The 14954-nt window shown below is 36.2% G+C and overlaps 1 protein-coding gene across 1 annotated transcript; it reads right to left on the bottom strand.

The window, feature by feature from the left end:
* Positions 1-9125: 9125 nt before the first annotated feature.
* Positions 9126-9914, bottom strand: LOC105032031 (uncharacterized). Its single transcript, XM_010906363.4, has one exon. The coding sequence runs from the start codon at positions 9836-9838 to the stop codon at positions 9374-9376; it is 465 nt and encodes a 154-aa protein (XP_010904665.1). The 5' UTR covers positions 9839-9914; the 3' UTR covers positions 9126-9373.
* Positions 9915-14954: the final 5040 nt, after the last annotated feature.

Genomic DNA, 14954 nt, shown 5'->3' on the forward strand with positions numbered 1-14954 from the left:
AATGGAAAATAAAGATTCAGATATCGGGGTAACATAGCAGTAGCAAAACTATCATAATAAATTGATTATTTTTGTATGAAAAAAAAAAATAAAAGGGTTGTTTATCTTGATTGCACAAAGTGCATGATCACTAGGTTGTGATGTTAGGATCCATTTTCAATTTCATACTCTCTTCCCTTGCCTCCCCTTTCCAATGCAAGGTACACCATGAACAACATAAACTTCTTATGAGCTTTGACTGCTTTGCTAGACTCTTGCCTAAATAATTAAAAAAATGATCAAAAGAAAATTATTTAAACTATACAAAGTTATATGCAAAGAAGTTGTCTATTGGTGCAGAAGGCTTGAGGAGGTGAGCTTATTGTGGACAAGATTGCTGGCAGCGACGTGGAGGATGCCAAGGAGCTAAAAAAAGTAACTAGCTGTATGACTGAAAATGGATTGAACACTGTTATATTCATATATTTTTTTTACTAAATATACATAGGATATTAAGTTGATATTAAAATTAATATCTATATTTATTTTAAATAAATCAATCAGATATTAAGCATATCTAAATTTATTTTAGATGAAAATACATACAAATCGGATATTAGTTATATCGATATTTTCTCTATCTGAATATAGATATAAGTTAGATATCATTCAGATATGAATCGGATATCAACTGAAATTCAATAATAAAAACTAAATAAATAATATAATTATAAAAGATAGATCCAAAATCTACTATCACTACAGTGAAAATGGTGAAAGGCGACACTATAAAAAGTATTTTACGACGCTAATAAGCGTCGTTAATAAGCTTTACGACGCTTCAAAAAGTATCGCGAAAGTGTCGTCTATGCAAGAGTGGAGACAAAAAGCGCCGACGCTTTTTAAAAGCGTCGCAATAATTTTTCACGACGCTTTAAAGTGTCGTAAAAGTATCTTCTAATGGCACTTTTAGCATCGTTAAAAACAACGCATCCTCCACTCTACCAAGACGCTTTTTGAAGCGTCGGCAGTTAAGTCATTAGTGACGCTTATAAGCGTCGTTAAACAGTATATTAACGACGCTTATAAGCGTCGTAAAGTTTTGTAACAGAAAAAAAAAATATACAGATTTTATATACAAAAAAAAATACATACATTCCTATACAAAATTATATCAATTATTCAAATATAAACCTGTACAATCACCACTATTCACACCAAAAGTAAACTTCAATAGCAAATTTAACCAAACCAAAAGACATTGTTTTATATAAATAAAAACAAAGTACTAATTGTCCCTTACAATCAAGAGTAATATAAATAAATATAAGAATATAATAAAAATAAAATAATATCAATCTGCAGGTGGATGGTCGTCGCTGTCTCCACGTGACGTGCCGCTGTCTCGACGGGTGCCTGATGTGCCAGGAGCCTACAAGAAATATATCAAAAGCATGATTTGCATATCTATAAATAAAAATATATAGATCATTAAATTAATATAAAAATATATATTTAATAATATGTGTTTACCTGAGATGGGCCATACATCTCTAATAAAGATGTAAGCCGATCAATCTGTCCCCTCGTGGCCTACATCTCGACACGGCTCTGTTGCATCTCCTCCATCTCAGTGGCACGACTCTGTCTAATCTCCTGTATCTCTGTCTCGAGTCTGCGGACGCGTAAATTCTGAGCATCTGCTGCAGCATGCTGCGTATATCTACTAACCTCAGATAACTGAGTGGGGGTGACTCCTACTCCATAACCCCTCACTCGGTCGTAGCGCTCTGGTCCCATCAACTCTATGAACACCTCGGCCTCGATACGGCTCTGCTGCGTAGATGCTGTGGACTCGTCGTCACGCTCCGCAATGAGAGATGTAGCCCTCTCCTGTATTTATTTTAAAAACAAGAGTTATACATTAATAGCAAACAAAATTAAATTAAAATTATTGCAAAAAATAGAATATTAATAATGCCGTACATATAAATCTCTCGATTCATCTCAAACAAAAGTACCATCCTGATGAGTATGAGTCATCCGGTAAAACTCCACTTTATCGGGTTCCCTCCCATACTCATCCACCTACACAAATAATTTTAATTTTAAGCAAATAGTTATAATAATTTAAAAAAATATATGAGTATCATGATACAGACATGGTCCACGATACATAATGATATTAGTTATATAAATATTTCAACATAAAAATTAAAAGTTAATTATGAAAGTTTAAGGAACATACAAACTCCTGTCGGAGTCGTGCATAACTCTTCGACCCCGATGTATGAGGAACAGACTGAGCTACTCGTGCAGCTCTACCAATAGCAGAATAAATCTGTAAAATAAAGTAAAGAACTTGTTATATGTATAATATATAATATATAATATAAATTAATATTTTTATAAAATATTTAAAAAAAAGATAATGAGCAGATAATATACCTGTGCCCTCTCGGAGAACTAATAATGAACCAACTCCATCCACTGATGAGGGGATACATCAGGAGGATAATTCCTAGCAATCTCCTCCTCTGTCATACCCTGTCTCATATAGTCCCTCTTCAATTGTGCTCTATATTCTTTTCATTTGTGGTTGAGAGACTTCATTATAAAATCATGAGTGGATGGAGGGAGAACAAACTTGCTCTATAAAAAAAAAGTTAAATGAAATAAATTATATAAGTGATTAATAATTAATATATAGTATGAATATCAATTCATTACCTCTATAACTCATAGGAGCTCAACTTTGTACGTTGGAAGCATGTCATTCTATTTTGCATAGTCCAACGGACATAGCTGAGGCCTCTGAGCAACAGTCCCCAAAAATGAAGTCAATAAGCAGGCAGCTTTCTTAATTGGCTGACCTAGCTGATTGCACTCCACAATAATTCTCTTGCCCTCACGCATCTGCCACACATCTCGTACTACTGTGGGTCCACATCTGGGGCGTACTCTCCCGGATCCGTCTGCAAAAAATACATAAAAGTAACTATAGCATAAATATACATAAAATAAAATAAAAATAAAATTACATGAAAGACAATATATACCCTGCACGTGTATCTCATCATCTGGCTGATGAATAGGAGGATCGTACTGTGCTGATGATGAAGGACAGGGCTCAGAATGCTGTGCAGCTGAACTGGCCTCAGGCTGCTGTGCTGAAGAAGACGTACCGGCCTCTGTCTGTGAAAACTGAAACTGCACACCAGCATATCATCCCCTGCGACGCATGATGTCACCTAGCATTTATATAAATAAAAGGTAGAATCAGTTAATATATGGAGTAAAATAACACAATAATTAATACAAAATATATACATCATAAATAATTATTACCAATAACAATCAAGCAGTAGTGTTTCCTTCAAATTCTGTCCTAACCAACGTCGTCGTAGCATTTAAATCATCAGCTGGCATAAAATTGTAGGGCATACATTGTGTATAAGTATCATCATCATCCTCCACTTGGTTTTCCATATCATATAAGTCTCTAGGTTTTGTTTTGATGACAGTAAACCAATCTTTATCTTTTGTGTCTTGTACATAAAATACTTGACGAGCTTGAGATGAAAAAATGAATGGGTCATCTTTCAATAACACACCAGTGTGTATCAACCTTGAAAAATTTACAAGTGTAAATCCATTTGCATCTTGTTTCAAACCCCTTGGTGAGTTTATGTCTATCCAATCACATCTAAACAATACTACTTTAAATTTTTTATAATAATCCAACTCATAGATATCTTTAAGTGCACCATAATAGGATTTTCCATCCGCTTCCACCATAACACCGCTATTCTGTATTTTTCTAAATTTCTCCCGTTCTCTAGTATGAAATTTAAAGCCATTAATTATGAAACTGTTATATCTATTCACAATCTTGTTAGGTCCTCGAGCAAGAGCTATTAGTTCATCTGAATTATTTGTCTCCATCATCTTTGATACCTAAAAAAAAATGATATGATGAAGTGCTGTTGAGTTATCTGATATTAAATATGTATCAAAAATTAATGTATCCCATAATTAAATATAAATCACACCTGATTCGAAAGCCACATAGGGAATAACTCGACCAACCATCGTTGTTCAATCCTTGCATTAGGACAAATGTTATGATTGGCTCGTCTCTGATAAATTAAAAATTCACTGTATAAAATATAAATATATCATTTAGAACATTATATCTAATATAAAATTTAAATCTTGATGTCATGCCTTAAATATACTAACCTGCGATGGTCAGATATTATGTCACTATGAAGTAACACATAACGATATGCTTGTGCTAAGGATTTTTGATCAAGTACAATACTTTCAGCTCTTCCCAAAAATTTTTCAGCGGTTAAGAACTTATACAGTTCTGCATTCTCCACAAAGTCATTATGCCGTTGAGGTCGACTAAAAATAGTCTCTACACCTTGAAGATATCTTGAACAAAATGTCAAACATTCATCCGCAATATATGCTTCAGCAATCGAGCCTTCGGGATAGGCTCTATTTCGCACATAATCTTTAAGACGCACAAGATATCTTCAAGAATTAAATATTTATTAAAATATCAGTATGCTGTTGTTTCTAATAAAATTATCAAAAGATTTAAGATTTGCAATAATACCTCTCAATAGGATACATCCATCTATAATGTACCGGTCCACCAACTTTAACTTCTGAAGCTAGGTGAATGAGCAGATGTACCATAATAGTGAAAAATCCAGGAGGAAAAATTTTTTTCATCTGGCAAAGTGTAATTGCAATATCGGATTCTAACTGATCAAATTCCCGAGGATCAATAACTTTTGAACATAATGCCTTAAAGAATGACGATAATCGAAGTACAATTGCAACAACTTGTTTCGGCAATGGCGATCTTAAAGCTATTGAAAAAATATTTTGCATCAATATGTGACCATCATGACTTTTAAGATTTGAAAGTTTTCGATCCTTTAGATGCACACATCGTGAAATATTTGATGCATATCCATCACGTACTTTGATACTTTTCAAAACTCCCAAAAAATTATCCTTTTCTCGAGCAGACATTGTGTAACATGCAGGAGGTACATACATCCCAACTGTTTCTTGTATACTACTGGATTCTCCTAAATTTTGAACACCAAGTCCAAAAACATCTGTGATCAAACCCCTTATATCATCATCTCTTACAGAATTGTCTTGTAGGCTAGTGGATCCAAAATGAGTCAGGGGTTGGTTACATGATGATGGCAACATAGATTTTTCATGAAAAATTCAGTCGGTATAACCTCTTAAAAAATCATTCCATACCAAATGTTCTTCAACAATTTGTGGATCTAAAGAAGAACTATTTACACATTTCCGACATGGACATAAAATCTTTCCATTCAAACTACTTTTCTCCATACCAAATTTAATGAAGTCATGAACTCCATCTAAATATTCTTTACTATTCCTTGGTTTATTTATCCAACTTTTGTCCATTGTAGGATAAAAATGACCAAACTTGCAATTTATCTAAAAATAAAAAAAATTATACAATCTATATTAATGCAATGAGTAAAAAATATCAGTCATTTCATAAAATCCAAAAAAATAACAGGTAGATAAAGTTTATATAGTAAATGCTTGCTATCATCAACTCATAGGTAAAGAAGGTCCTATCCCATTCAGAAAATGTATTAATTCTATAGGTCAATTACAGAAATCAAATGATATGCAACAAGAGCCGAAAAAAATTTCGGCAGCATTTTTTCTTAGTTCTTCCGTATAGGAAGAACAAAAGAAAAATACCATCCAAAATTTTTTTCGAACCCTCAGCATACCATTTGATTATGGTAATGACTTATAGAATTACTCATATTTTTCAAACTGTCCATACTGGACAATCAATTGATCAATGTACATAATTCTTTTATCCATACAAAAATAAATAAATGTACGGATACAATAGAATATGTACATTAATCAAAAGATGGGTCTATGATTCTATGCAATACAATTTTTTTTAAAATTAATTCATAATTAACATTGCCTGGCATGAAATTCACAACCATCACAAAAACACCCATGAAAATCTACTTAGCATGGATTTTAAAATTAAAATCCATGCTAAGTAGTTTTTTTTTTTTCAAAATGAACAGCATGGAACAGCTGCCTACCTAGCAGAAGAGTATTGTACAGATGATGAAATAAGTGCTAGCAAAGAACCAGATCTTCCTTTCTTTGATCTTGAGATCATATTGGCTGCCACAAACAACTTCTCAATTGAAAGTAAAATTGGAGAGGGTGGATTTGACCATGTTTATCAGGTAATTATGAAACAGCAATGTGATCTTAAACATTCACTCTATGTACAAAAGAAATAGTTCGTTATTGAATTGAATGAATTTAGATGTAAAACAAAAATAATATGACATCATCATCAACTTGTGGATTGACACTTGGCAGGGCAAGCTCAACAATGGGCAGGACATAGCTGTGAAAAGGCTATCTGAAAAATCATCACAAGGACTTGATGAATTCAAAAAATGAGGTTACATTGATTGCTAAACTTCAGCACCGCAATCTTATACGGCTTCTAGGTTGTTGCATTCATGGAGGGGAAAGGATGCTAATCTATGAATACATGCATAATCGAAGCTTAGACACCTTTATATTTGGTTAGTTCTTAGCACTTCCTCCTACATAATAACTAGTAGAAAGTTAGAAGACATAAGTCACATGAGAGTCTTCATGTAGAGATGTAAAGCTGATAATAGGGCTTCATGACTGCATTCTAGCAAAACGTCCATAACATTTTGTTACTAAACCTCACAAAAAGTAATGCTTGCATTTGGCTAATATTTACATTCTTCAATTAAAGCATAAATTAAAACCCTAAATTATGTTAACATCACTTGAAGAATGGGCAGATGAAGGAAAGCGTTCATTATTGGGTTGGCAAAATCGCTTCACCATCATACTAGGATCGCATGTGGACTTCTCTATCTTCATCAAGATTCTAGATTTAGAATAATGGCTTATAATCCCAACAAGCGTGGCTGTAAGGCATGGGGGAGCATGTTGCTTGAAAGGTGTACTTCCAATATAAGACAGTGTGACCCCACCTTGACATGGTTTTACTCTCTTGGAATGTAAGAGGACTGGGAAAACCAAGTAAATAAAGGAAAACGAAAAAAATGTTACATTGGTGCAGAGTGATTCAATTGCATAGTACGACAATAATTAAATAAAGGAAAACAAAAAGGAATAGACTAATAGAAAAGGAACAAATTTGGGAAAGTTATAACTCAAATATCTATCAGCTTTTCCAGCGACTAAAACCAGATCTCCCAGCAAGCTAAACCAAGCATTCAGATTCATTACCCTTTCACCGTTATCAGAACTCGTTCTTTCTCAGAGAGATTGCCTCGTCTGGCAGACCAGCACTTCAGCCTTGCGTAGTACAGAAGCAGGTATTGCCCGATTGATCACAGGAACAGCATCAAATGTCAGAAAAATTAAAGACCTTGAGGACATAAATTAACCAAAAGAAAAAAAGCAAAATGCATAAATTGGTCATGATCCATATTTCACATTTTAAAAAAAAAAAAAGAGAATAAAAATTCTCTAAGGTGACAAAAGGAGGTAAAGCCAGTTGCTGGTCACAGGTGAGCTTCATGCACTAAAAACCAACAGAATTCCAGATTCCAACTTATCATAAAATTTTTGAGCCACAAACAACTACCAGTCGAACTCAGAATATACTGTGTACAAGTAACTCAATCAGAGAGAACATATTTGCAGAGAGAAAAACACGAAGCAAATCTAAAATTGCACATCTAAGCCATTATAAAAAGAGTCATTCGCATGATTAGATCAAAAGAAACAGACAACCTATCTAAACAGTTGGAAATTAAAACCAACCAACGATCGTCGGGAGGAGGAAGGGAAGGAGGGCCGGTGGGGAGGCTACTTCTAAGAGGACGGACGGCGTACGGCTTGGACCGCACGGGTGCAGCATCGACGGATGCGGCAGCAGAAGGGAGCGGCGGACGGCGGTGCGGCGTGGATGGCAGGTGCGGCGTGGACGGCGGGTGCGGTGCCGGAGGCGGAGATGGAGGTCGGCGGAGGAATGGGTGGAAAGGAGCGGCGGTAGATAGATTAGAGCACGGGAGATTGGGGGTATTAAACGAACCTAACGACGCTTTTTAGCGTCGTTACATAATGACGTAAAAAAGTATCGGTATTTTCTTTATTTAACGATGCTTTTGCTAAAAGCGTCGGCGTTGACAATGCTCAAATTTTACGATGCTTTTGAGCGTCGTTAAAAGACGACACTTTTTAAAAGCGTCGGCAGGTCAGCGCAACCTGCCGACACTTTCCAAAAGCATCGACAAAAAAAGATCGCTAAACAACCTTCTTACTGTAGTGTATCCAAATTGTAGGCGGTAAATTTTAACTAGGTGATGGTCTAAAGAGATAATTATTAAAGTTACATACCAAAAGTTTGGAACACTGATCCAACTTAATTAATTTGTATCAGAATATATTCAAAATCAAAAATATTTAAATAACAGATATGATATAAAATATTAAAAATTTTCTATATTAAATACCATGAATTCTTTTAGTTGCCGCATGAATAAAATGAATATTTTTAAAATACCTCTAAAAATATACATGAATATAAGAATATGTTGAAATTATAGATATTATTAATGTTTAAAAAAATATCTTCAAAATATTATAAAGGATAAAATAAAGTTATCCATTTCTTTTTTTTTATCCACCCAAACACACATTAGCCTTACCCGAAATAATACCGGAGCAAATTTAAATTATAGATTTAATTTTTTATGAAATTTTCGTTCGCTTAGAAATATGATACACCATGGGGATTAGTAGCCAAGTAAAGCAAGAAAAAGACTGCGGGCTGCTTCATCCATTTCTAACCTGAAGGTGTATCAAAACTATTATTTTTGTATACGTTATAGATTTGCTAGTTCCATGGACCACTACAGATTTTGACTGCTTGATCCATTAGACTTCAAGGTTTGCGCTACATCAGAAAGTTTTGCTAGATTCACAGTCCATGTCATAAAACTCAGTATTTTATATATTTACGTGCGCGCGCGCGCGCGCACAGAGAGAGAGAGAGAGACAGAGAGAGAGAGACGTTGATAACTCCACGTATATAAATATAATGACGGGAATATGTGAATTCATGAATGACAAGGTAACATACACGATGACATACAATGGAAGTACATAAAATCACTCGAGAGACCCACGAACATATACTCTACAACAATATAATGACTCCAGAAGTCCCATTATATTGCTCTAAAATGGCCTCTAGTCCTACTCCAATACAATCTGACATACGACGCATCAAACTGGACGACGAATCCGATCCTCATGCCCATCATGGGCTAGTGGTAGCCGGAGGTGGTGTAAGGAAGGGAATACCGGGGATATTTGGAATGGAAGGGATGGTTGGGATGGAAGAGATGGGAGGCAGTGTGACCTTAGGGACAGCAGGCATGGTCGGCAAGGGTGGGATTGTAACCTTTGGCACAGTCGGCACCACGGGCAATGGTGGCACTGCAACCTTTGGAATTGTCGGTATCGCCGGCATCGGAGGCATCGTAACCTGTGGAATAGTCGGTATCGCCGGCATCGGAGGCACCGTAACCTTTGGAATAGTCGGCACAACCGGCATCGGTGGCAATGCCGGCTTGGGCAGGGTTGGGATGGCCGGGGCCGCAGGTGGAGACTCTGGCGCAGCGGTGTCCAAAAGATGGCGAGCTGCATGGCTCCTGGTGTTGAAGCTCAGCAACATGAGAGCAATGAGAAGGCTCATGGTGAAGAGGCTAGTGTTGGAAGCCATGATGCTGGGAATATCACAAGGTTTTGGATAGCTATGAGAAGAAGGGGCTAAGGATGTGCTTTGATGGGAGATGAAGCTCACCTTGTTTGGTATTTATAGTGAAGGGGTTGATGGGGAAGTTTGAGGAGGGTGGTGGGATGACTTTGAATTGTGTTAGGAGGGTAGAGCTTGGTGGTTGGCTTTCATTTGGGTTATGTTTCAGGTGTTGGGTGGGAAAGATTTGTGGTGGTGGACATTGTGTTGTGCTGTTAGTTCACCTTCTTAACAATAAATGAGAACAGTTGTCAGAAGATGGCAGATGGTTAGGAAATTTTAAGTGGAGAGGTGGGCTAACATTAGCAAATTCTCATCAGATGTCGATTTAGTTATTACTTACCTAAATATGGCAAAGATAGGTCGGACAGGTTCTAGGTCAACATGATTCGACCTCTTTTACACCATTATATGTGGACCTATATATAATTGGCTCGAACCAGATCTAATTCGGGTCAGGATTAAATGTTCATTGTTTGGATCGAAATGGCCATTCCAAACAAAGTTTGATCAGGTTTCAAACGTTTGGTTCAAAGTTAATGTTCAGTTTCGTGACTGAATTTATTTGGCCTTGATCAGAAGTTTCATCTAATTAATTTTTGAGACGCAGTTCTGAATTATGACTTCATGTATATATTACTCTTGGTCAAAGTTGGCGTAAGTTAGGTGCATGATGGGTTTTTCATCCCAATTGCTTTCTTCTTTGTCATTCATTTAAATATTGTAACATGACATAAGACCTTACGATTTAAGTTTTTAATATATATATTTCGTTCCTCATAGATTTCAAGACTTAAGAATTCTTCTCTGAAAATTTATCTTGTTGCAAAAACTACTGACTTGCCGGTCAAAAATTCTTTCACATATGCAGTGATTTAAGTAGATCCCAGTGATCGAGTAGGTTAAATTTCTGCTAGATCTGTCTCAATCTTAACTAGTGTACTCCAGTTATAGCCTATGTAATCTGATTGTTAGAGGTGTCGGGTTCTTGTTGGGGCAAAATTAGATTGACTTGAAAGAATTACGCCAGAATTGGCTGAAGTTGAAGTTACAGTTTGGTTGGCTTGAAGTGGGGTCGAGTTGTTCACACCTTCAACTCGTGCCCAAAGTGATTTTACCTGGGTAACACTTAGCAAATGTATAACTTGACTTAACTATTGGTTAGGTTGAGTTGAGTATGGATAAACTTGGCCAAAGTTTCACCCTATCCAATTAATATTGTGTAAAATTTTATTTTAATGATAGTTTTAACTGTTGCTAACATGTTTAATGGAAAAAAAAAAAAATCCAATTTGGTGTTTTCTTGGAATTTGCGATATAGTAGTCTATCAAGTTTTGCTCTCATGCCAATAGGAATTTAGTTCCGCATGCATGGTGCACTTCGTCAATGGGAATCATGGATAGTAATTTTCCAGAAACAAATATAAAGATCAGTTGGGCCCCGTTTGGATAATTATATTATATTATCAGGATGAAAGGATTTCTAGGAATACAGAATATATAAGGCCTGGTCCGGTCCATGTTAACAAAACCTTTCCGGCCCGTTCATCCAGGATCTCTAGGATTCGAACCAGGCTCATCTCAAAGTTGCTCCTGAGTATTTTATAAATATAGACCTAACTCAGCCTGCTGATTGTACTAACTTAATCCATGAATTCTATAAAATTTTCAGTCTAATCCTATAGGAAAATTCAAACATGTGTCAATGAGAAATATCCTCAGATCTTTAGCTCATATCAAGGATCCCTTTTGATAAATGAAACATCATGCATCAGGAATATTAATTGTCAGTGGGTATCCAATGATTTGGTTGGTAATATCACTAGGTTTCAGAAATTAGCTAGTAATCTGAGTTTGAATTCTACCTCACTCCAATTTCAATGGAGCATCTTCCTGTCCTAGTGCGAAGAAAAAGAAAATTATTAGGAAACTATAGAATGCTTTAATGAGTTCAAAAATTGAAATTCCACTAACGTAGTTATAAGTTCCTTTTCGAACAGCCCTTCACGGCCTACAAAAACAGGATTGCATGAAATATCTATTTAAATCAAGTAAATGTGAAAGCAAGGAAGTCCCATATTCTCCACCCCCTACGGAGGCAGAAACCTTTATGATTTACTTTGAGGTAATATCTCCTTATTTCTTTCATCCAAAGGGTTATAACTCATATATTTTATGGTAGCTTATGCCATAGACCTATATTTTCTTCATCCGTGAAGATGTTCTCTAGTTTCTAAATCACCAAAGTCAATAATCCTCATTTGCATCATCACCATGAAGGAGGATATTAGGAGGTGAGAGGTGACCAGGGCTTGAGTGGTTACTCTTTCAACTCCACCTTTTTAAAGTGGGGTTGAACCTTATCATGATGTTATTTGATTCCCACAAGTGGATTCTGTGCCTTTCTATCCATGAAATGTGATCCATTTGCCTCCGACATATATCAAAAATTATATGATGCCAATCTTTAAAGTGATTCAAAAATTATAGTGAACCATTTTGGATTAATTGTTTCTTGGAGAGACTCCTTAGTCTTCAGCTATCTGCTTTGGTTCAGAAGTTTCAAATTTTTTATTTGGTCGATAATTATATTTTAATCATAATAATCTGTTTACAACTGTAGACAGTATGAATGGATGCATGCATAGGAGAGTCTAGGAAGTCTATAATAAAAGCAAATGTCATAGTTTCTGTGAAAAGCTCTGAAAACTTAAACCAACTGGACACAGTAGTGAGCAATCATGCACTGATGTAGGAAATCCTTTACTAGAAACACGAATAGAAAGTTTTTGTGTTTTTATGTAGATCCACAATTCATGAACCGTTCGAGGGTATGAGTGATTTATGATTAACATTTATGGAGATAGATAACATATTTGTTGAAAGAATGAATTTAATGATACCCACACATTTATAGTGAGCAAATCAAGAAGTGGATCTCATAATCTTAAATTGGTGAACCACGGACTGAAATTATATTTGCAATGTAGAAATAAGATTAATAACAACAATAAGAATAAGTTTTAAAAATAAATGCCCAACATTATTTTATGTGCATGTGACAGCTCCTTTCTTTTGTCTAGACAAACTTTTTTGAAAAACATCTTTACGAAAATCATCTCCACGAGTGAATTATAAAGCAAAAGCAAAATTGTATGTGCCCATACATACATATATACATATATTTGTATGCATGCATGTATGTATGTATGTGTGCACACGCATACATGTATGTGTGCCCGCACTTGCGCATGCACACGTGTGTGTCCATAAAATGGAGCCAAAGGCTTTTTCTTGAATAAAGAAAGAACGTGTTTGATAGGTTTTTTTTCCTCTAAATTATGTCTCATACATTTGAAGAAACTTTAGAACAATGATGCATTGAAAGAGTAGTATTACTAATTTCTATTTTTGATACTTTTGCTCAAATTAATGTCTTTATGAGAAGTACCAATCAATAATGTAATGATGCTCCGAAGAAAAATGTGGAAACTTTAAGCTTACCTAACCATAAACGTACGTCCATTTTTTCAAGCATGTTAGTTAGATGAAAAAATCCACGATCGAGCATTACCCATAAATAAATATTAGTGTTACTTTATATTATCTGATATCTTCTTACATTTAAAAAAAGACCTGTTATATTGGTAATCAATGAAAAAGGATTAAAATATTTTAACGAAAGAGGCTTATAAAATTATAAGGAAACCATAGAGGGGAACTTGGGCAATAAATAGAAATTGTATGTATATTTGTAACATAGGATTCTTCAAAGCTAACTATAACCAACTGGACCTTAATATCCTTGTAGACGAGGTACCTTTCTTAATTTCTGAATAACCACAAATTAATTAGTATAACCCCTATCTCTCTCTTCCCCTCGCAAAAGCAGATATACATCATTATTTGAAGTCCCTCTTTTAATACACTAGCTAGTATCTTTAGTTTAGATGAATACAACATACTTGGTTCAAAAGGTATTAGATTCAAGCACGAAAACACACGCACAGGAAAACACACACACAGAGTGTGTGCCCTATGGAGTTCACAAGAAGTCGATCGTGAGCCCATGAAAACAGCAATATATACTATTATTAGATCATGGTCAGTAAGTACATGGAAACGCTACTATGTAATAATTGTACTGAGAGAGAGGGGGGCGGTGGAACCCCCTCTTCTATCATCATAAACTATCTCTACATTAACCTAACAAAAAGCATTATTCTAGAAACTAAGACAACCAGTGTCATGTCTAGACAAAAATATGCAAAAGTACTAACGACACACTAACTACTCTATGCGATGACCTCGTCATGCTTCTAAAACCTCAGGTCATGCTTCTAAAACCTCAGCCGCAATCATTAGGCCGCAGGTGCCACATCATAACCATCATCGTCGTCATCATCGTCACCCTCGCCATTGTTTTCTCGGTATAACCGATCATCAAATGCCATGTCATGCGTCTCTTTAAAGACAAAACCAAAAGGAGATGACTTCTCATTGGTGACAACAGCCATTGCACTGGAGGAGGAGGAAAGAGGACAAAGGAAAACAAAAAGCTGGTGGTAATTTGGAGTGAGGAGCGAAGCGGTACTTGGCTCTGTAATTTATACACTGAAAAACAGAGTTGGGGTGTAGATCTTTGTCGATGGAGAGGGATGCCTTCAGCTTTCGGTGGGGTTGGGAGGTGGAAAGTAGCGCAGAAGGGGGAGGTGGTGGGATCCTGCTCACACATTTGTCCTAGGTGGCACGTGGGCCCCGCTATTTGGGGCGGAGCTCATGGAGGGTGGCAGCGGTCCACGGTCTCCACGTGGGTGAGACGATCCGTGCACGCTCTCTGGGCATGCGCTACGTGCCATGCTGGACCGTAGAGAGGGCTCCAGACAGAGAGTAGTACGTACATGGGTTGTATCTTTCGCATGAACGAAGGATTCCCCTTCCTTTGGACCAATCACCGTTTGATCACCAACAGCACAGATCTGAAAGTACTACGTCCGTCGTCGCGAAGCGACAAGGGGATAATCCAACGGTGGATTCGTATGGGGGGTGGGTGGGGGAATCTTATTTGGCGCCAAAGTTACAA

This window comes from Elaeis guineensis, chromosome 6, assembly GCF_000442705.2.
Source record: "Elaeis guineensis isolate ETL-2024a chromosome 6, EG11, whole genome shotgun sequence".
Taxonomy (NCBI): Eukaryota; Viridiplantae; Streptophyta; class Magnoliopsida; order Arecales; family Arecaceae; genus Elaeis; species Elaeis guineensis.